Source organism: Homarus americanus, unplaced genomic scaffold (assembly GCF_018991925.1).
Source record: "Homarus americanus isolate GMGI-L3 unplaced genomic scaffold, GMGI_Hamer_2.0 scaffold2929, whole genome shotgun sequence".
Classification (NCBI taxonomy): domain Eukaryota; kingdom Metazoa; phylum Arthropoda; class Malacostraca; order Decapoda; family Nephropidae; genus Homarus; species Homarus americanus.
This window is the reverse complement of record NW_024722278.1, coordinates 464,858-489,039: the sequence shown is the minus strand read 5'-3', so window position 1 is coordinate 489,039 and position 24,182 is coordinate 464,858. Positions and strand designations below refer to the sequence as shown.

The window sequence follows — 24,182 nt, the reverse complement described above, 5'->3', positions numbered from 1 at the left end:
CATTAACTACAAAGGTGGTGTGGCTCGTCTTTGACCACAAGTCCCATCAGCACCAGGCACACTGACGCTGCAGCGTAAGCCAATCATAAAGTTTGGTGTAGAAGCACGTAACAGACTACTATATATATATTACATGAACAGAGCTGTGACCAAGGGGGCATTAATTAGGGCACAGACGCCATGAAACAGCCCCAGGTACAAAAGAATATCTTCAAAGATTATCTAAAATATCCTTAAATCACCGTCCACCACGCCCACAGCTCAACACTCGAGTGCACAGAAAAGAACCTCACTAAAATAACGTGGCCCGGGTGCTGGTGTCGCACTACCGCGGGTATAAATCCAGTCAACACGCCACACCTAGATATAATCAGTCCGTATTACATTATCAAAGTACAAAGCAGCACAAAATTTCTCTCTCACCAAGACAATGTTTCAACACGGCGACAGTGTAACTATTTCAGAGGACCATAAGGTACACACAACAACAATCAAGCTTAGTTAGAGGATACATCTGAAACCCCAGGAAGGCCCGTGTGTGTGTGTGTGTGTGTGTGTGTGTGTGTGTGTGTGTGTGTGTGTTTTAACGCGCGTGGAGGGGAGGGGGATGTATGCGAGTGTTTATGAGGGTGGGAACCCCGGGAGCTATTCTGGGGTTCCTCCAGCCTCGCCTACCTCCTATACCTGCAAAAGACCTCACCTGCCAATATCAATCAGCGTGAATTGTCACAATACCACCACCGCATGACCTCCGTCAGTTCACTTGCCACACTAACATATACACACTCCACCTCTACTAATGCCCTTCAATTTCCAACTAAGCTTTATGGGCATCAGGTGGGCAGAAGAGTTGAATCAGTGGACCAAAACAATGTGAGGCGTTAAGAAGCTGGAGGGAAGACGACAGCCAGGGCGTGGGCCAGGGAGGTGCATGACGCAGCCTCGCAATATAGTAGAGATCCCCAAGTGCCGCTGTTGACGCTGTGAATTCTCCAAGACGCTACAGTATTACCCATTTGTCTTGCTTTGTTTTTGTTCGAATAAGTTCCCCGGTCGTCTGCTGCCTTCTCACGCCTCTGGAGCCATTACATTCACACCTGACGAGTAGTCATGAGGACCACAGGCAGTCCTAATGTAGGCGCCCTTTGGTCCCCTTCCTTGCACCAACACACATGGCCGTTATTTCTCCTCCTTTAGGATCCCCGTACTCACGCTCAACTGGGCTTGGAAAATATAATTCTGCTCAGAACATTCAAATTAATGAATCGGGAACCTGGCCACACAGACCTTGATATGGGGCACTGTACCGCCCTGCCCTAACACTTACAACCTGCTCCAGCAAATTCCCTTTACTAATCATACAACCGAATTGCAGCTACATTATTAAGTGTGACTCGCCAAACATCACTTGCTCCCTCAACGGGGGCAAGATTTCAACGCTCTCTACCAGTCGTGAGCCAAGGCCACACTCAACGTGTACACAAAAAGGAAGCGTTATGAACAGTGAGTTGCTTGAAAAGGACGGAGTGGTCACACCTGCCAAAACAGAAGCACGAGGGAGGCTCACCCGCCTCATTTGTCACCAATAACTCCATTAGCACCACCTGGCCCGTCACCCTCGGCCACAACCTGCCACTCCCCTACATCAACTTCCTCACCAGCAGTTGTTGACCACATCTGTCTAGCGCTTTACACTTATTTATTTAAGTAAAGATTGGTGTTTTCTGCAGGAAGTTTTATATTGCCAAGTTCTTGATAAAACTCACTTTTTTACAGTGTCAACGGAGCAGCACAAAGACCCAAGTTGTGTTGCTGCTCAAAAAACTTTTTTCCCATTTCTTCTGCCAAGAAACGACTACGACCGTCTCTCACCTCCACAAAAAATAAATCTGGAGGCCAGAGCACCAACAACAGCGCCAGGCTACGCACATTCTCCTTCGCTGTTGAGAGACAGACAGAGACAGACAGACACAGACAGACAGACAGACAGACAGACAGAGAGAGAGAGAGAGACCTGGGAAGTCACGAGTGAGGGAGGGAGGGCGGGCGGGGAGCTAAAGTTGGGCTCTAGCTCAAAAATTAAGTCATTAGCGCCAAGGTCGAAAAATGGAGGTGGGAGACTGGGACCAAGCGCCAAGTGACCTGCATCAGCCAATCTATGGGGGAGCAGCTGCCGACCTGCCTGTCGCTGTCACCACCGCCACACAACTACGACCTTCCTGTTACCGTATTCGAGAAGATTAGTAGTGTCTGGCACCTGGAGGCAGGACTCCCAGCGTAGGATAGTGGTGAACACATTTACCCTCTCACCCCCTGCCTACTCCTACCTCCTCCTTCTCCTCTCCTGGTTTAATAAACCACTTCGTCATCATCCTCTTCCTATTACACTCAACTTCTAACTAGCCTCGCTCTCCACACCCTACCTAGCCTGTCCCTGCCACCCCCTCCCACCACTCTCCTGTCCCAGGACTCCTCTCTCCCCCTTGCCTCTCGCGGTTCCTTCCCCGTGAGCAGCAGCAGCGCACATTGGGCCAAGACATGATATACATCACCCAGTGTACAAGAAACACGTCAAACTTCCCCATTGCGTAGCGGGTCTTCACTTGGCCTCCTGAGGTGCGGTATTCCAACGTCTACTGCGTCAACTGGGCTTATCGGTAGCGACACACGCGCACAGTTCACTAACCCAACGATGTGCAGGCACCGAGGCGCAGTTCACTGATGTGTGTACCCATGAACCCAGACTGACAGGGAGAGTAACCCGGAAAGTGGTGTACGAGGCGGTCATTAGCCTCTCCACTATACCAGGTATCCTCAGTAATGAGCATGTGTGCTTGCTCGTTTTGTAAACATTAAATTGGTAATTATTTTTAAACTTAATAATCTTTCAAGTATGTAGACCCACAAAGCTGTGTGCCCATATAAATGGTATTAAGAGATGTGCAGTAGGCAGTGTATGCATGTACACTTTAATAGAGCGTGACAATACACTACTCTTGCCAAGATAATCTTTGGCAACTGTATATAGTGTACAGTATATACGCCGCATCCTCCACGAGTTAACATGACAATGTCACTCGTCTCAACTACTGGGGTTACGGCCATCACTCACTGATGGATATACACACCAAATTAACCTAAGCAGAAAAACATACAAGAACGTAGCTAGATTTAGTAGATTCGTGACCCAGTCGTGAAACATTTACGGCCGTATCCTCTGCACGTGAAGAGTTTGGGTACAGCGCATTACTGGTGGACACAGTAAACAGACGTACATATATTACTGGCAATAAATTATTGTGTCTGGCTGTGTTAAGTGCGCCACAAAACTACGACATTTTGTAATTTATGCACCGTTACCCGCCGCCTCACACCTACTGTATATCCACACACACCTCATACCTACTGTATATCCACACACACCTCATACCTACTGTATATCCACACACCTCATACCTACTGTATATCCAATAACACCTATACCTACTGTATATCCACACACACCCTCATACTCACTGTATATTCAATACCCCATACCCCACTGTATATCCACACACCTTCATACCTACTGTATATCCCACACATCTTCATACCTACCCCAATAACCTCATACCTACTGTATATAAACCCCTACACCACACACACACCAATCTCTTGCCACCTACTGTATACATCCAATAATCTCACACCCACTGTATATCCACACACCTCATACCCACTGTATATCCACACACACCCCATACCTACTGCCTCCACACACACCCCATACCCACTGTATATCCACACACCCTCATACCTACTGTATATCCACACACACCACCAGAACCCCCTACACCCTCACACACCACCCAGAGCCCCCCACCCCCACACCCCCCACACACACACCACCAGAGCCCCCACCCCTCTCTCACACACACACACCACCAGAGCCCCCCACACCCCCTCACACACCACCAGGGTCCCCACACCCCTCTCACACACACCACCAGAGCACCCCACACCCCCTCCCACACACCACCAGAGCCCCCCTCTCACACCCCCCCACACACCACCAGAGCCCCCACACCCCTCCCCACACACCACCAGAGCCCCCCCCACACCCTCCCTCACACACCACCAGAGCCCCCACACCCCCCCTCTCACACACCACCAGAGCCCCCCACACCCCTCCCCACACCACCAGAGCCCCCCACACCCCCCTCACACACACACACACACACACACACACACACACACACCCCTCACACACACCCCACCAGGGTCCCCCACACCCCCCTCTCACACACCACCAGAGCACCCCCTACACCCCTCTCTCTCACACCACCAGAGCCCCCCACACCCCTCACACACCACCAGGGTCCCCCCCCCACACCCCCACACACCACCAGAGCAGGCACCCCTACACCCCCCTCTCACACACCATCAGAACACCCCTACACCCCTCTCACACACCCCACCAGGGTCCCCCACACCCCTCTCTCTCTCACACACCACCAGAGCCCCCACACCCCTCCTCTCACACACCACCAGAGCCCCCTTACACACCTCTCACACACCACCAGAGCCCCCCACACACCCCTCTCACACACCACCAGGGTCCCCACACTCTCTCTCACACACTCACCAGAGCCCCCCTACACTCTCTCACACACCACCAGAGCTCCCCACACCCCCTCACACACCACCAGAGCCCCCCCACACCCTCGTCCAGACTACTCTCCAGATGAGGATAACTTCATGTGCCAAGAGATAAAGATACGTGGAAGAATACGAAGAGAGAGAGAGAGAGAGAGAGAGAGAGAGAGAGAGAGAGAGAGAGAGGGGGGTGTGAGAATGCAATAAGAAGGAACATTATTTCTTTACCTGGCAATTTATGCGCACAAAGTAATATGCAAACCATTTCAACACTAACGCTACCTGGCGAAGGGGGTTAGGTTAGGTTAACTTCTAGGTGGTTAATCTGAAGGTGAAATAAGGTGGAGTAGGGGCTCAATCTTCACATGCCCCAATATGTCGGCCGGTTGATACAATATGTACTTCTTACAGCTCGATGGGAAAATCTAACGCGTCGTCAAAACACTTGAGAGGGGTCTTTAGCGATAACAGCAGGCAAGAGAACTCCTGTATAGTGTATATCTGAATTAATACTCCACACATTAATCAAACCAGCATTACATTACTATGCATAATAATAGCAGGTATAACGTGGTACTTCTACCCAAGTGTTAAATGCCAAACTCATTCGCATATTCTATTTTCATTAAGGGTGGCGCCTGCACTGTGTCGGCATGTATGTAAATAGGTCATGTTTCACCCATAAGTAACAAATGAAAACAAAAGAAACGGATGTGTTCTTTCTTAACATGAGCGTCACTGGCACCATCATAGAAAGTGGGACAGAGCGTGGAGACAGAAAACGTTAATTTAATGGCATACTTTTACAACCCTAAGAAAATATTCCATGATCGCTCCAATGCAAACACTGACCAATTGGAGTACCACCAACTTCACACAGCATAGTAGTTGCAGTTTTCGGACTCTAATCGCCGCCACTCCTCACCACCCGTTTATTCAGTCTTAATCACTACAGCTGTCCAACAATTTATCTAACAATACAGCGGTTAAGATGAGATTCAAAATTTGTTCTGTTCCTGCAGTTAATTTTACTTGTGAAGAAAAAACAAAAATTTATCAAAAACCATTAACTTCAAAATATATAGGAGCCTGTAAAGGTGCACCATTGTATAAATTACTCTACTGAACTTTGCACAGAGTGGTAAGGGAAGAAACCAACGACCAGAAGAACCAGTATAATGCATCCGAGAACTGTTCTTGGGCCCATCGACAGAGGTGTGGACCCAGGGCCGACCACACTGATCCTGTACAGCCATTCAATAAGTATGGAGAACCCAGACGTCCAATACAATATGAAACCTCGGATACACAACCGATACAAGCCGGTTTCTATTCCACCGGACCCTGGGGTCTCCATACTTATTCAACTGACTGTACAGTGAGAGTGGAGTATCTTCCCAGCTCTGGCCAAAGTATTAAACCTCACTACCCAAGGTTACACAGAATTGCCAACGGTTTATGAGCTCTATACACACGTACGTACACTGCCATCTATTCGTCAATGCCGCCATGAAGATCCCTCATTTTCTCACTATACACAAGAGAATCTTGTTACCAAAGCTTCGAGGCGATAACTTACCACTGCTGGCTTGTACACGTGATCCTTCAGCACGGCGCTGGTGTCCCTGCCCTTAACCCGCGGTTTTGGAGATCTGCGGGAGTGTGCCTGACGGTGAACCTTCAAACTCACTTGTTTTTCTGGAACCTCTGTTCCAGTCTTCTCCACGGCTTCCCTCTTGGCCTTCTCCTCGGCCTCCCGCTTGGCCTTCTCCTCGGCCTCCCGCTTGGCCTTCTCCTCGGCCTCCCGCTTGGCCTTCTCCTCGGCCTCCCGCTTGGCCTTCTCCTCGGCCTCCCGCTTGGCCTTCTCCTCGGCCTCCCGCTTGGCCTTCTCCTCGGCCTCCCGCTTGGCCTTCTCCTCGGCCTCCCGCTTGGCCTTCTCCTCGGCCTCCCGCTTGGCCTTCTCCTCGGCCTCCCGCTTGGCCTTCTCTGTTACTTCCCTTTCGGCTTTGTCAACGGCCTCTTTCTCGACCTTCTCAATTACTTGCTTCTCGGCCTTGTCGACAACTTCCTTCTCGGTCCTGTCGACAGTTTCCTTCTCGTCCTTGTCGACAGCTTCCTTCTCGGCCTTGTCGACAGCTTTCTTATTGGCCTTGTCGACAGCTTTCTTATTGGCCTTGTCAACTTTTGTCGAAGCTTTGCTCACTTCAGCGGGAGTCTGTGTGGGGGGAACGGTGAGGGCCACACCATTACCTACGGCACCATCAGCCTCTTTACCCTTGGGGACCTGGGTCTCCTGCGATGTGGCGGCAGCAGCTTTATCGCCGGGGAAGAAGTGCATGCAGCGTAGAATACCCTTCGGTGTTTTGGGCGTCCGGGGAGTTTTGGTCGTCTTGGTCCCCATACCTGAGCGATGGATGGACCAGAAGGTGCAGTAGCGGCATGAGGAAGGATGAGCCTGTTGATACTTAACGCCCACCATCCTTACAGGCGAAGGTCACCACGCTAACACAGGATCTGCCTTCACACTAACACAAGTCACAGTCTCGTCAAATGTTTATGCACGAGCAGTTTCAGCTCAGAATACGAAAGTGAGGAGTATTTCTGAGCTAGAGCGCCACGGCTATGGTAAGAAATGTATAACGCGGCGTCAGACTATAATGGCTCTCGGCGCGGACAGCCAACACGTCACAACCTACAACAATTTCTAAAACCTGGTAAATGGTGTGGTGTGTTTAAAGAGGGCGACGTCAACACCTCCGCCTAGGGAATTAGTCACGCTGCTTTACCACCAGCCGGTTCCTCTGACGCCAAATGTAACTTGAAACGCACAACTACCCATTACTAAATGCGCACTTCTCTTAACCTAAGTGTATCCATAACTCACACAGGCCTGTATGACAAAGTTCACGAATTATTACACAACTGCAGGTTAATGTATAACAGTTCAGACAAATCCACCATTACAAGTGTACGGAGGAAGAACACGTGAGGCGCGTAGTAGGCCGTGACGGCGAGGCGCCAGCGGCCATGGAGAAACAACTGGTTGCCTCCCTGCAGTAACTCGAGCACCAGGCCAGGCCCCGCACACACCCACTTCAGTTATCTCGACTCCAAAAAAAAAATCTCCAACCTAACTTGTATCGCCTCCAGGTCTTTGAATACTTCCCACGAAATTGTCTTGCAGCACCAGGTCCGGGCAGGAGGTAGTGTGTGCTGGTCAATGTCTGAGCCACTTGTGTATATGAACCATGTATGGGTCACGTAAGATAACGGTATGGCTCAAACCCTAAGGGGGGGTCTACCATGTAACCACCCCCCCACCCCCAAAACCATCCACTTCCCCAACCGTACAAACATGACCCCATTGTGTTGTATAATTTCTATTCGATTTAGTTTTCTCGTCATATAGTAGAAAATTATTCTGATAGAATAAACAAAAAAGTCATTTAACCAGCAGTTCCGTTATGGTAAAAAGAACACAAATTTCAGTGGTTTCAGACAGTTGCAGCCGACATGGTGTGGGGGTGAAGGTCAGACATGTGTGGGGGGTGACATGGTGTGGGGGTGTAGTTAGGCTGTGACATGGTGTGGGGGTTAGGCTGACATGGTGTGGGGGTGTAGTTAGGGTTGCATGGTGTGTAGCACAGAGATATGGTGTGGGGAAGTTAGGTCAGACATGGTGCGGGGGGTGTAGTTAGGGTCAGATATGGTGTGGGGGGTGTAGTTAGGCCAGACATGTAGTGGGGGGGTGTAGTTAGGCTCAGACATGGTGTGGGGGGGTGTAGTTAGGTCAGACATGGTGCGGGGGTGAAGTTAGGTCAGACATGGTGTGGGGTGAAGAGGTCAGACATGGTGTAGTTAGGTCAGACATGGTGTGGGGGGGGTGTAAGACAGACATGGTGTGGGGGGGTGTAGTTAGGGGCAGATGGTGTGGGGGGTGTAGTTAGGTCAGACATGGTGTGTGGGGGTGTAGTAAGGTCAGACATGGTGTGGGGGGGTGTAGTTAGGGTCAGACATGGTGTGGGGGTGTGTTAGGCTTTATGGTGCGGGGGTGAAGGGTCAGATATGGTGTGTGAAGTAGGGTCAGATATGGTGTGGGGGGGTGTAGTGAGACAGACATGGTGCGGGGGTGTAGAAGGTCAGACATGGTGCGGGGTGTAGTTAGGTCAGACATGGTGCGGGGGGTGTAGTAGGTAACATGACCCACGAAAGACTATCACGACAGCGGCAGGCGAGTACTGTACTACCCATCGTTAGCTACCGGCGATTAACTACACTATAGCACCTATATAGCCCAACGTTTAAAGTAGGCAGCAACATCACTACTGACGGGGGTTAACCTGGTGTGCCGGGACACACTTGGCGACACGATACCTTCTGCACATACTGTAGTTCTTAAGAAAGGTATTTAATATTATATAATTTTAATAAAAGTACATTAAACTTACCATTTTCATTTTTGTACACCTAATACAGAGTAGTCTTAATCTATACGTTGAATGGATATTAATCTCTACTGAAGACTATAGATTATATTCCAGGGGCGTCTACAGGATGATCAGTACAGTAGTTATATAAAGACAAACATGGAGGTTACAGACTGGGCCAGTTCCCACCTGTGTTAATTAAAGATAAACAGGTATACCATACGTCGTGTTGAGTATACAGTAAATTATTAAAACTGACAATTAACACCATATAACGATCTTTACAGTTCCCATACAGGTATGTTTATATCTCGTATTAAACGGTTAGCTTATTAAAGGGCAATCACCCCCCCCCCCTAGTTGTGTGGATGTCCTGGTATTTATTGAGGAAGGGGTTATATGACCTGTAATTCCAAAGGAGTAAAATTCGACGAAAACTAGTGTGTGTGTGTGTGTGTGTGTGTGTGTGTGATGCGGGCACAATGTGGCCAGCCAGCGTGAACAGGCAGGAGGATCAGATGTCCAACCAGGAGGCAACCCCGACCCCCCACCATTCACCCCCCATGAGCCACTCCTCTTACCTAACACCAACAACCCCCCCCCCTTTCAATCCCTCCCCATGAGTTACCTCCTACAGAGCATCCAAGCTCCTACCCTACCCATGCCTTACCTTTCATAAGTATTCCCCATGCCTCACTCACCCTCCATGCTGCTGGTACCGAGTAACCATCATATTGTCAACAAGTCTATCCCCACCACCACCTCACCCCACACCGCCACCCCACAGCTTCTTGCCCACCCTACACCACCACCACCACCTCCCCACACTACGTTCTTATTGGATATACCGCTAACCTACACTTGCATGACCCTAAGGCTGTAAATAATGACCATCAGCCGTGCTCGGTGGCAAGAACAGTGAGACTACAGGTACTACTAAATCAAATGTAAAACGCAAAGAAATTAAAAGCATAATGTCAAGACTCGAGGAATTTATGGCCTAAACTTGAAAACAGATAAAAGTGCAACTGGCACTACACACAGCACCTGGGCGTCGACACTAAACAAAGGTAGGTGTGTGTGTGTGTGTGTGTGTGTGTGTGTGTGCATTCCTGGGACGAGTGGCAAGCAGCCAGGTTCTTGGCGAGATTTGTATCGGGAACCACAAATTCCTTAATACACTGGAGATATATTTGGGCTTCGTTTTCATCTACGTTTTCTTGCGCGTCTGACCTACCCAGACCAGCGCCACACTTGCACAACGTTTTCTTTGCCTCGCCCCATTCTCTTTCACTTAGTATTATTGCTTCGTTTTCCCTCTCAATATTATGCCGCGTTTTCTCTAAAGATCTTAAGGGTTACTGCTTCGTTTTTCCTCATGCAGAGATAAGGGTGCAGCGTTTTCTTTCACACCAGCTTCGTCGACTTTCGTTTTCTGTGGTCCACGTCTTCTGTCATGCTGCGATTTTGGTGAGCAACATTCTCTCCTCTGTAATCCCGAGCCAGGAAGACTTAGATCAAAGAGGGCGACCCAGTTGGCACCCAGAGCCACATACAGCAAGTGCCAGAGGCTACAACTGACGCCTTCCTTACACTGGCAAAATGTGTGTGATGACAGTTACGCAGGAATGGCACGCTAACCTCTTAAAATATACAACCTTCATGCGTATTATGTCGCTGCTGCTAGGGATTATAAGCAGAAGGTTACTATAAGACCAGTGGGAGGTCTGTTGGCCTGTAGAATGTTAAGGAGAGGAATGTTGGCGCTTGCTGCGAGATACAAGTGTTATAAAAAAACCTAATTGATAGAAAACACGGACATACCCAAGCGTGTCATTAACATTTCTAGCTCAAAACTAAGAGGTCCATCCAGATGGCTCGCCTAAACTTACACATCATGTGAATCAATAACCTCTTCAGTGAGGACTGTCGGCAAGGATGAGAGAGAGAGAGAGAGAGAGAGAGAGAGAGAGAGAGAGAGAGAGAGAGAGGCGACCTTAGGAGTCATGGCGGGTGGTAATATGTATGTGTGTGTGTGTGTGTGTGTGTCATGACAGGTGAGCGGCGGTTGTGAGACCACCACCTGCTGACAGTTACAACACATTAACTCTTACATCTATTGCCTAGGAACTACAATATATCACCTGTTACCTAGGAACTACGCCGTCTACACCACGCCCTGTGCAACTATCACCTAGAAACTACGCAACTTCTACACCCGTGTACAGTACACAAAACTACACAAAAAGGAAGCAGAATTCTGTACAATACTGAGGAATGTTATTAAGCACTTCCGCCATGCACTATTACGGAGAGGAAATGTTCAGTTATAATAAAAATGGTGTTAAACTAATGTCCCGTCACAAATGGATGGAATTCGTTAAGTACAGCAGCGCACCAGGAAACGTTGCCGCCACTTGACCCTCACTAACTCGTGTGTCTGATCACTAACAATGTTAAAGTCTCGCCGGAATTTGATTCGTTTTCTAGGCTTTGGGAAGACGAGGTTAAAGCATCCAACTTGCTAATGTGACCCAAGACGTGGGATATATAAACCTTTAATATTCCTTAAGATTAATGACTATTACCTGGACATTTTATACAGACGAATAATAATAAAACCGCATGTGGCATAAATCAGCCGAGAAGACTGGAGGGACACACTGCTGGGGTGAGATCTACCTGACAATAGGTCCACTGAACACGGTATCAATCCATCATTAACGTGAGAGTTGGTAAACATTTAGTGTGTGGCGCAGTTAGCACCCTTACCAACCCACCTAAACCTACTCGGTAACCTAACCTTATGTATACTCTATATGTCTGTTGTGCAGCTCGGCTCTGTCTTCTATAACCAGCTTGAGAATAATGTAATGGGCGAGCATATATTTAAACATTTGCCAAATGAGTGTACACTGTTTATACATGTAGAGGACACCGTGCTTGTGATATACTTTGACCTTCACCACTGGACGTTCTACATTTGTACTTTCATCAGACCATCCAACAATTTCCTTCTTTTCCTCGAGTTTCTATTCTCTTGTTCCATTTCACACAATTACGGGAAAGGGGAAAATTAAGAGGATAATGGCAAATGAATGCTGTAAAACACACACACACACACACACACACACACACACACACACACACACACACACAAAACAAAAGCACTATTAACAATTAAACAAACAGCTAGAAACCTACAGGCCAGCACGGACAGAGGACGAGGCCTGAGCGTTGTCTCAGTGACCCCACCCACCCACCCACTATCGTAAAAATCTCAAACCCTCCACTGGTCAACACGTGTACAGCATAAATAAGCTATAACACACTACCAATTCTTGCACGATGTGATCTTGGCGGGGCAGTAGGTGAGGCTGACCCAATCTGTTGTGTAGGTCACTTCCCGTAAACACAAGTTCTTCACATTACTTTTTTTCAACCAGTTCCCAAAATACTTGTATGTGGAGGAAAGAGTCACTTCTGGTCCCTGGTTTCACTGCTCTTACATACATAAACAATTGAAGCAAACAAGAGGGCGAGGAGACTTGTCTGGGGGTGGTGCCTACCAACGTACATCTACCCAACACGAGTTTGTTTGATATGGCCAGCCGAGGTTCGTCTCCTGCCTCAATTTATGGCACGAGGAGAGAGAGGCCAGTGGACCCCACCCGCCAGCATACCCTACTCTATTCTTCTGGCAACACTTCCATCCGCCTTCCCAGACAGACAGACAGACAGACAGTGTAGCAGCATAACATTCTGAAGACATATATAGAAAACTCATACCACACGTGCGCTATCAGCCATTTGTGACACAGAGAAGCAATAAATTAAGGTGATTGCAACCATCGGTGGAACCATGTTAGGTCGTGGGGGCATAAGGGAGGGGGGGGTTGACACTGCCAGACACGTTCCTCACCCACCAGTACTAAGATACTAGTGAGTCACCACACACCCTCTTCCTCCGCCCACACCCTCTTCCTCGATTATCCACCAAAACACTATACAATACCATCATACATAATACGCTATACTTCTGTCATGCATCAACATCGAGAATTTTTCCGCCATGAGTTTTCCACGATATTGATTATGGTAACAGTTGCCAAGGTGAGGCGCGGGGCTTCCTTCCTTCCTTCCCTCCCTCCCTCTCGGCGCCGACGACCGATTCCTAACCGTAATCATATCAAATAATCGACCAACAACACAAGGACTAAACCCACACACCACCAACAACAGAAAACTTAAACAACTACTATCTTATCCACAAATTATATCAAAGTTCAAATTCACTAAAAAAATTACTTTAAACTTCTACATCACCACGAGACGCAGAAACGTACCACAGAGTTGACAAGAGTCTATCATGGACGTAACTCCTTCTGGGATCAGGTAGTGAAGCCCAGGTGGAACGAAGAAGCCTGCCTCACCTGTTAACCACCACCGATTACCTCCCACCTCAACCATCGGAACCCCCCGACATCTTTAAACGAGGCTCGAGATAGTCAACCCACTTATCTGAGAGCCGTTCTAAGCTCCTGTAATGAGCGCCTCTCAACCAGAGTTATTTTTAGTGCTGACACCACCAACTGCTCATCGTTAGGAGAGGGGGGGGGGGTTCACACTTGCCACACCACATGAGTATGACTGTCACCACCAACGGCTGTCTCCACTCTCCAATATACAGGGATGTTGGCCACACTTCACTGACTCGAGGATGGGACAATTGTGGCCACATTAGCTTCTACGCTCAAATGTGACGTAACCAACTACCTTCACGTCCACACAGGTAGAGAGGCTGTGTGGTGAATCTACAGTAGAGCCCTAGTGTGGTGTACTGGTGTAAATAAACCACTAGGTGAGTGACCAGTGAACAGACGACGATAACCACAACGAAAAAAGTAAACACGAAGAGAAAATTTCGTATATTTTATCTGTGGTTATCTGCATCTAATTATGATACTTATGTTCCTGAATACATTATGTTTTTTGGTGGATGATAGAAGTTAAAATACAGATCATTAGAAGGTACAAACAACTGTACCCCCCCCCAGGAGTTACCTTACTTAAGAAGGAAGCGTTTAGTTAAGGTGGTGAACTCCGTGTGTTCTCTATCCTCCTGAAACTATAATTTATGATCAATACAGCAAGAAAGGCGTCTGTCATCTGTTTGCGTGACCAACAGTATCTCCAACGTCGTCACCACCATCAGGGCGTCTCCTCTCACATCTTCCTCCGTTGCCATGGCGCCCCTGTGAGCACCCCATCTCCACACACGGTCAGTAAAGTGGGGGGGTGGGTGTGTGGTCAGTAGTAACAACATCACTTCTGTCCTACACCGTTTTGCCATAAATTAAACTGCCAAGCAACAGGTGAAGGGGAGGAGTGGGCAGCGCCAGACACGACATCACGACCAGCACAGCTTGACACCAACGAAGGAGAGGAGGAATGGGGGAAGGAGAGGAGGAATGGGAATGAGAGTTTGATGATAGTGGAAATAATCATGGAAAGAGGGAGAAATGGAAGGGAAAGGACTAAAGGAAAGAGTGATGGAGAACGGGAAGGAGGAGGAGGAGAGGCTATGCATGACCTTGAGGCAGCCGTCTGTGTGGAGGTCAGACCTTGAGAGCGTGCCGAGCCACTAGGTGAAGACGGTTAACTCACTCACTACAATTACTCCCACTAAACCTTAAACAACCTTGACAGTCCCTTACAAACCTGTAGTCATGCCTCGCGGTGTAAACATTTGGTATAAACAATGAGAATTTTTTTTACTAGTCTCCAAAAAAATTAATAAATAAATAACTTAATTTTGTTGCTCACACATATTCCTTCCTCTCCACTCACCCACACACACACACACGTAATCCCACTCCATAAACAACATGATCCGGTTATACAGGTGAAGCAGGATAATCCCCCCTCCCCCAGTTAATCCTTCAACCGAGATCGTGAATGTAATCTGCTACCTAGAGGCATAACCCCCCACTCTCCACCCGCAGTCTCTGCCGTCACACCTGGGGTCAATACAGTCTCTGCCGTCACACCTGGGGGTCAATACATCTCTGCCGTCACACCTGGGGGTCAGTCTGCCGTCACACCTGGGGGTCAATACAGTCTCTGCCGTCACACCTGGGGTCAATACAGTCTCTGCCCACCTGGGGGTCAATACAGTCTCTGCGTCACACCTGGGGGTCAATACAGTCTCTGCCGTCACACCTGTCCTGGGGGTCAATACAGTCTCTGCCGTCACACCTGGGGTCAATACAGTCTCGCCGTCACATCTGGGGGTTAATACAGTCTCCGCCGTCACACCTGGGGGTCAATACAGTCTCTGCCGTCACATCTGGGGGTCAATAGTCTCCGCCGTCACACCTGGGGGTTAATAGTTCCGCCGTCACACCCGAGAGCAATACATTACCCGCCGTCACACCTGGTAATACGTGAAATATATTCCGGTGACCTTGATTCTCCCCACTCGAAGGTGACAGACGGCCACGCCCTTCACCTGACATCTTAAGAGGTCAATTAAGTGCGCGTCTCATCCCAGAGCGGCCACAACCCTTGACCGGAGATAACGGTGTCGAGTAGTGCCAAGGTCATACAGCTATCAACTGACACGTGTTGAATTTCCAGTACTTTGTTTACTTTTTTTTAATCTACGTTCATTTGTCTCCAGATATTTTACTTAGATTTTTTTTCCTGTTAAATTTTTTTATTTCCGTATTAACTTTCTATTGATATTTTGCTTCGGTTACAATTTTGTATTACTAAAAATTCAGTTGCCAGAAACCATAAATCACTCGTTATGTCAATCGCCAGTTTCTACCAATTAATAAACTCATTTACTTGACCAAAAAAGTTCAAGACCTTCACCTAAGACGAGATAAATTCTTGAACTTTAAAAAAAACCTCAAATATCAATACCGTTTGTCAATTTCCCCTGAAACGAGACCCAGTCAACCCTGGCAGAGAGAGTGTGTGTGTGTGTGTGTGTGTGTGTGTGTGTGTGTGTGTGTGTTCTTTAAACAGTACTGTAGGTCTAATGTTGGTGTTGAATAAAATTCTTAAAACCGCCTGTAAACCTCGAACAAAATTACACGTGAAAAAGTAAAATGAAAAATATAAATACGAAACAAACTGTCCACGGAGTTTGTGGGTCTGGAAAAGTTTGAGTACAGGGTGTGGTAGAAGACAGGTTGAGTACAGGGTGTGGTAGAAGACAGGTTGAGTACAGGGTGTGGTAGAAGACAGGTTGAGTACAGGGTGTGGTAGAAGACAGGTTGAGTACAGGGTGTGGTAGAAGACAGGTTGAGTACAGGGTGTGGTAGAAGACAGGTTGAGTACAGGGTGTGGTAGAAGACAGGTTGAGTACAGGGTGTGGTAGAAGACAGGTTGAGTACAGGGTGTGGTAGAAGACAGGTTGAGTACAGGGTGTGGTAGAAGACAGGTTGAGTACAGGGTGTGGTAGAAGACAGGTTGAGTACAGGGTGTGGTAGAAGACAGGTTGAGTACAGGGTGTGGTAGAAGACAGGTTGAGTACAGGGTGTGGTACACTCCAGTACAAGGTTGGTAGTAAAAATGCTTTGGATTTTGTGTGTGTGTGTTCCCCCAGGCTGGCACCTACCCAACCACACACACAACATATCTTTCCCTAACAGTCTCACTACACCAATGTAAATATATCCACACACACACACAGTCAAGGCAGCCTCGTACCGTCTCTACATGCTACGAAGACTTAGGTCACTTGGGACACCCACGCCAGAGCTGAGGACCATCTACAACGCCTTTATTCTCGCCAAACTAACGTATGCGTCACCAGCCTGGTCGTCTTCTCTCAACTCCACCCAACAACGTCAGCTAGAGAAGGTACAGAAAAGGGCCTGCAGAATCATGCTCGGCGCAGAATACTCCGGCTACACCAACGCTCTCCACCCTGGAAACGCCATCCCTCAGTGACCTCCACCACCAAGCACTGGAAAGGTTTGGCAGTGGACTACTGCACCACCCTCGCCCCCCACCCAACTCGCGCAGTCCGCCACTACAACAAAATTCAGCCCATAAGAGCCCGCACCGATAGATATAAGAATAGCACCATCCCATCTATTGTTAAAATAATAAACAACTCCTGATTTATGTACTGTACAGCCCTGTAAATGTATTCAAAGCATATTATATCATTATGTCTAAATCAAATGCAAGTCTGTATATTTTAAGCCACCGGCTGCAACTCTATTAATAAACCGTTTATTATTATTACACACACAACCTAAGCATTTTAAAACATGGCGAGGAATTAATAGAAACTAGAAACAAATACAACATGTAAATTAAAGAACGGGATTGTTTTTGTTTACTCCTTTACATTGTCAACATTTTCGTAAACATCTAAAAACTTGTGTTGAAGGTTTAACACTGATAAAAGAGGTCAAGCATCTAACCCGAGTTAACAAAATCATAACCAAGATCAAAATTGCATCTAATTAAAGGTCACTAAAACTATATATAAAGGTCACCCACTTGTTATGAGGTCATGGTATACTCTTCGAGGTGTCAGGTGAAGTTCCATGACTGTATGGGTCAATAAACCAGAGTTTTAATTAAGTCAGGTCAACTCAGGCAGGGCAGCTGAGGCCAGAGGGAGCTGTCGCAGTGGACACAACCGAGACGAGTCCTACTGAGGTGTGCCAAGAGACGCTCTGACCTCAAACAAACTCCATTACGGAAAATAAGAATGTAACCCCCCCCCCCACACAGTTCGAAAGTGTTTTATCTATTGAAATTAATAATACTTGATATATTAAGATAATGTGCCTCGATTCTCTGCCAGCTTGAAGGACACTTGGCGGGGGGAATAGGTGTTAATTTCTTCGTGCATTTGAAATGTCACAAGTGAACACTGCAGTGAGTAAGGGAGGAGTGGTGAAGGGGGATAATGGTGGCGAGTGAGAGAGGGATGATGTGGGGTAGAGGGGGATGATGTGGGGTAGAGGGGGATGATGTGGGGGTAGAGAGGGGTGATGTGGGGTAGAGAGAGATGAAGATGAGTGAGGGAAGACTTAAGAGGAGAAGGGGAGGGAGGGGTAACATTGAGGTTAGTGAAGGGAAGAGGGTGTTACGTAACGAGAAGAGGGGCAGACCCAGCGGCATCTCTCCTCCCCATACACCACCCGATCTATACTTGTGTGGTGGTGGCCAGCTGGTCCACCACACCATCACCACAACACTGCCATCAACATATTGAAACACTATCAGACTCCCTCCATTAGTGTTAACTCAAGACTAAAATAAAGTGCATCAACCATACTTTCACACAACCCAGAATATACTCGTGAGGGGGGGTAAAGACGTTGTCTGCATCCCTGGAGCGTGAAATTGTCACTCCGAAGAGGGGGTTTCGCCAGTAGAGGTCGGGGAAAGTGGGAGTAAAAAAAACAAGCAGGTCCTGGGAAGTAAAATTAGTTGCTCAGGACAAGGGGTAAAACAGGACCAGGGAAGGGTAGGTTTAAATGTATACTATACAAACAGTAGGAGCGTTAGAAATAAAATAGACTTGCTGAGAGCGGTTGTATGTACCGAGAATGTAGACGTCATAGCAATCACCGAAACTTGGATGAATATGGCGAGCAAAATTTTTTTATCAGAGTATCACATAGAAGGGTACAACCTTTTTCACAAGGACAGGGAAGGTAGGAAGGGGGGAGGGGTCGCACTCTTCGTCAAGGATACATTAAAATGTTGTATTAAGAGTTCAATAAAGGGTGAAATAGGAACCGAGTCTGTATGGGTAGAAATCACGGAAGGAAGAGAAAAACTAGTTATGGGAGTGATTTACAGGACCCCCAAGTCTTGGCAAAGAAGCAGCTCAGCCCATATGGCAGGAAATGAGTAGGGCAGCAAAATATAACAACCTATGCATTATGGGGGATTTCAACTTCAGAAATATTGACTGGGACAACATTGTAGGTGACTATGAATCTGAAGACTTCCTAGACGCAGTATAGGACCTACTAGAGGTGACAATATATTAGACCTAGTATTAACAAATAAAGAAAATATTATCAGAGATATCACAGTAGGGGAAGAACTAGGTAACAGTGATCATAGAGAAATCAGGTTCACCCTAAATTGGAAACCAAAAACAATGACAATATCGTCAGAGTCCCAAACTTTCGGTTGGTGGATTATCAGGAAACTCTGGAAACTTTCAAAAGGAGGCTAGATAGATTCATGGATGATAGAGGGTGGTAGTAACTCTCGACAGGAGCTGCCATGCACAGGCCAACCGGCCTATTGCAGACTCCTTACTTTCTTATGTTCTTAACACGTATTCTTATATATCAAAAGTATACACGGGACTTGTTTGTATACCTGAAGTTCGTCACTAACTATACTGAAATTTTGAACAAAATCCATTTTTTGGCCGAAAATGACAAAAATTGTAAGTCTAAAGCCTTAAAGGATTTTTGACCAAAAATACGTTTTCTCTCTGAACTAAAATTTAATGTGCCTAACTATTTAAGTACATCCAGAATAATACACAAGCACCAAGAAATGACCTCGAAAACCCATAAGTGGCGAGTAATTAGCATTGCAAAAGTAATTAAAATATTCTAAAAATCATTTGAACATTTTCTAAAAGCCATTTGAACAAGTTATAATCAAGATATCAAATTTTGGTTAACAGATCCTTAAGCAGCACATTCAGGAGTACCTATACTGAAATTTTGAACAAAATCCATTTTTTGGCCGAAATGACGAAAATTGTAAGTCTATAGCCTTAAAGGATTTTTGGCCAAAAATACGTTTTCTCTCTGAACTAAAATTTAATGTGCCTAACTATTTAAGTACATCCAGAATAATACACAAGCACCAAGAAATGACCTCGAAAACCCATAAGTGGCGAGTAATTAGCATTGCAAAAGTAATTAAAATATTCTAAAAATCATTTGAATATTTTCTAAAAGCCATTTGAACAAGTTATAATCAAGATATCAAATTTTGGTTAACAGATCCTTAAGCAGCACATTCAGGAGTACCTATACTGAAATTTTGAACAAAATCCATTTTTTGGCCGAAATGAAAAATTGTAAGTCTATAGCCTTAAAGGATTTTTGGCCAAAAATACGTTTTCTCTCTGAACTAAAATTTAATGTGCCTAACTATTTAAGTACATCCAGAATAATACACAAGCACCAAGAAATGACCTCGAAAACCCATAAGTGGCGAGTAATTAGCATTGCAAAAGTAATTAAAATATTCTAAAAATCATTTGAACATTTTCTAAAAGCCATTTGAACAAGTTATAATCAAGATATCAAATTTTGGTTAACAGATCCTTAAGCAGCACATTCAGGAGTACCTAACTTCGTCTCTCGAGTTGTCCCGCGTATGATCGTTATACTGTATCTTCAGTATATCTGGAACGTGTTTGTGTGGAGGAACAAGGTGTCTACGGCCAGACGCGAGACCCAGAGAAGAAATTTCAAAGAAGTTATGGAGAGCCATTACTGCCATAATTCACCTAGTGACCCCCCCCCCCACACCCTCCTGCCAAAACCAATCACCCATTCAGGAGAATCTTGAACATTGACCGACTGATGTAAGCTACAAGGTCGTCACCACCACCACCGTCGCCTCTGGTTTGCATCGTAACTTGTCCCTCCTTGACGCGACTGTGGCTATTACAGTACCTCCAACCTGACGGTCTACTGTCAGTTATAAATAAAGTTGGTCGAGGCTGGCGGCAGCGTAGAAATACCGTCAGCCTCGCACAATCCACCGCCAAGTTACCGACACTCGCCAACTTCCCCGGCAACAACGACCCCCTTCCTGGTCATATGGCAGCCCTGCGCCCCCAAACACAGCCGGAACCAGCTTCCCGGCATCCTGTTGGCTTTTTGACCTAGATAATTTGCACTAATCGTCTTTTACACCTGTGTGCGGTGTTATGCACCTATGGATGTAAATGACACGTACGTGAGCAGACACTACTACTGTACTCACAATGTGATCTGCCGCGAGATAGATAGATATATATCTTGATAAAATCACAGGAAAAGGGAAACAACGGAGCACCTTAGCTTTCGTCTTTATTCAAGACATCTTCAGAGGTAACTGGATTACATGGACAGAGAGGGGCTTAAATATACAGGGTGACCTTAAAAACATAAGGTCAGGTCATAATGATGTCATCCACTAATCCCCACACCAACACACACGTAGAGGAGCTTAACAGAAGGGGGGTGACGCGACTAGTCAGGTCAGGTCAAAAATAAGGGACCCACTAAATAACTATCATACATCTAGATCAAAGGTTTGGGAAAAAAGGCTTAGAAGTATTTAAATCATCTTGTCACAGAAAGACTTCTGGTTGAAGCTAGTTTGATTAAGGAATTAAAATCAATAAACCTTAGTGATGGTCAGTTCAAAACTGATATGTAACAAATTTATTTGTCAGTGGCCCAAGGTTAAAAATGCTTTGGAAACCTTTGATCTAGATGTATGATAGTTATTTAGTGGGTCCCTTCATTTTCAGTCCATATAACACGCGGACTTTGAACATATAATCAACAACCTCACCAGCCAGGACTCGAACCCTCGACCTACTGGGTGGGACTAGGGAGTGTTACCGACCAACCCGCAAGGACACTAAAAGCAGTATATATATATATATATATATATATATATATATATATATATATATATATATATATATATATATATATATATATATATATATATATATATATATATATGGTACCTCGTGTTTCATACCAGCTGGATTCGGTAAAATGCTACGGACACCACATACGTGGCACGGGCAGTTCCCAATGAGGTTCACGGCGCCATCAGCTCGATGAACAGGCTTTGTGTGAAATATAACAGTCTAGGACTGCTTTTAGTGTCCTTGTGGGTTGGTCGGTAACGTTCCCTAGTCCCACCCAGTAGGTCGAGGGTTCGAGTCCTGGCTGGTGGAGAGAGAGATATATATATATATATATATATATATATATATATATATATATATATATATATATATATATATATATATATATATATATATATATATATATATATAACGACGACAGCTTCCCCCCTAAGACCCACAGTGTGGTCACTCACGCACGCACACAAACCTGTGTCCAAGTGTGACAACAAGACCCTGCACGACGACAGTTCAGTAGTATCAAGAAATGTCAAACTAACCTTGTTAATATTCAGTCCAGCAGCTCAGTAAGCCGAGGGTTCAACAAGACGTGAACTTTTGCCGTGTCTAAAGGACGAGTCATGGGTCAGCCAGCTCTCATAGACCACCACCAGTGACCTGATTTCCCCTCCAAAGGACTTGTAGGACTCCTTAACAGTTAGGAAACCCCAGGGTGGAGTCCTGATAGAGTCGTGTGGAATCCAAGGGGAATGAGGGGGGGGGGGCAGAGTTCGTGGCTGGATTCCGAGGAACGGCAGAACTCTAGTGAGTGTTGGTGGACCGTTCATAAACCCGCCACCAGCCTCATTAAATGTAAAGGGGTGAGTGAAGGCATGGAGAAGAAGGATGGGACCAGGAGGGAGGGAGGGAGTAAGGTGAAAGTGGGTCCCACAGGCTAGATTAGGGACAATGTGGGTAGAGCACACCGAACACTAAGTGTCAGATACACACGGGATCAATGTGGTCGGCACTGCACTGGACCACATTCACTACCAACAGTAAAGTCAGATATTCATAAATGAGTAGAATGGGAGTGACCGGGATACAAACGTGATACCCATAGTACACTCGCTCTAAAAATTATCTTCACGGAGGGCTCCGGTGAATTTCAAAACGAACACCGTAACTCTGTTGTCTCAGTCAGGTTGTTAAAATCCTTTATCCGTCATGGCGTATTGTCTCGCAAAACTTTGTAAAGATACTTTTGGGAACGTGTGTACAGTGTACACACACTACGGCTGCGACCAAGCTAGTTGGCAGGGGCAGAGGAGACGAGGAACAGCAAGGCGAGTGGAAGGACTGGTGGGTCCAGTGAGGGCAGCTCAGGGCAACCTCTAACTATCAACACACCAACATCTATTGGTAACCAATTCCACCACCAACTACCATCTTAACAAGCACCCGAACCTTAGCTTACAGCACAAGAATCAGGTACACCATAATGTTAACCTGACGCCTTGTATATATTTTCAATAGTTCAAATAACACATTGTAGGTTACACTTTGCTTCGTGTAAATGCACGGTGATAGGAGGTATGGTTGGGTTATCCTCAGTTGAGCCGACCTATAATATTTACAGCTACAGTACACAATCCTTGTACACGCTGAACAAATGTATGTATGTAGTGTATACTCTGATGTTAAAGAGTAAATATAAGTTGGAAGGGCAGAACTGTGCGTGACGGAGGAACAAACCTGCAGTCCTACACGCCCCCCTCAGGAACCGTATGACCCTTGTTTACTTCCTCCTAACCTCCCGGGGTAAAGGTCAACAGGTCGTGGGGTGACCCGGTAGGTTCAGGGAAAGAAGGGGTCGTATTACAAACCAAAACAAAAATTTTCTTTGGAGTTAATGTGGGTCATGCGGGAGCGACCACTCCACCTTGACAACTGTTCTTGGCGACCATTAAACTCGTTACGTAATCTAGGTCTGGGGTAGTGACACGACCTTGGCTTTTGAGAATGAGGCCTTTTATCATAATGGGCCAACTGTAACCATGCCCGATAACCCACAGGTCACCTTTACCTGGGTAGGGCGAGCTGACTGACACACACACACACACAAGACGACTGAATACATAAGGTCGTTCGACGTGTGGATACCCGCCAACAAGCACCCGACCTACAAACAATAACCTATCATAGATCTTGACGGGTTGAGGTTGAGGCTTCCATTTAGCGAGTAAGACAAAACACCATTAACACTACAGGTCGGCTTGACGATGAATTTGAAAAATAAACTATTTTCTCCAAGACCTGCAACACTGATAAAGGAAACAGACAATGAAATATAGGAAGATAAAGAGAACTGCGGTAGTGGACAACAAAGGAGGGGAAGTATGTGTTAGTATGGGAGAGTGGCGGCGCCGGATAGGCCTCCTGGGAGTACCACTACACCATGTGAC

The 24,182-nt window shown here is 46.5% G+C and overlaps 1 protein-coding gene across 1 annotated transcript in view; it reads right to left on the bottom strand.

Annotated features, from left to right (window-relative positions):
* Window positions 1-7,114, bottom strand: part of LOC121862704 (uncharacterized abhydrolase domain-containing protein DDB_G0269086-like) — a 30,594-nt gene extending 23,480 nt beyond the window's left edge. Inside the window, exon 1 of the mRNA XM_042361020.1 lies at window positions 6,326-7,114. Coding sequence (XP_042216954.1) covers window positions 6,326-7,114 — 789 coding nt within the window. The remainder of the gene's footprint in view (window positions 1-6,325) is intronic.
* Between the last annotated feature and the right edge of the window lie 17,068 nt (window positions 7,115-24,182).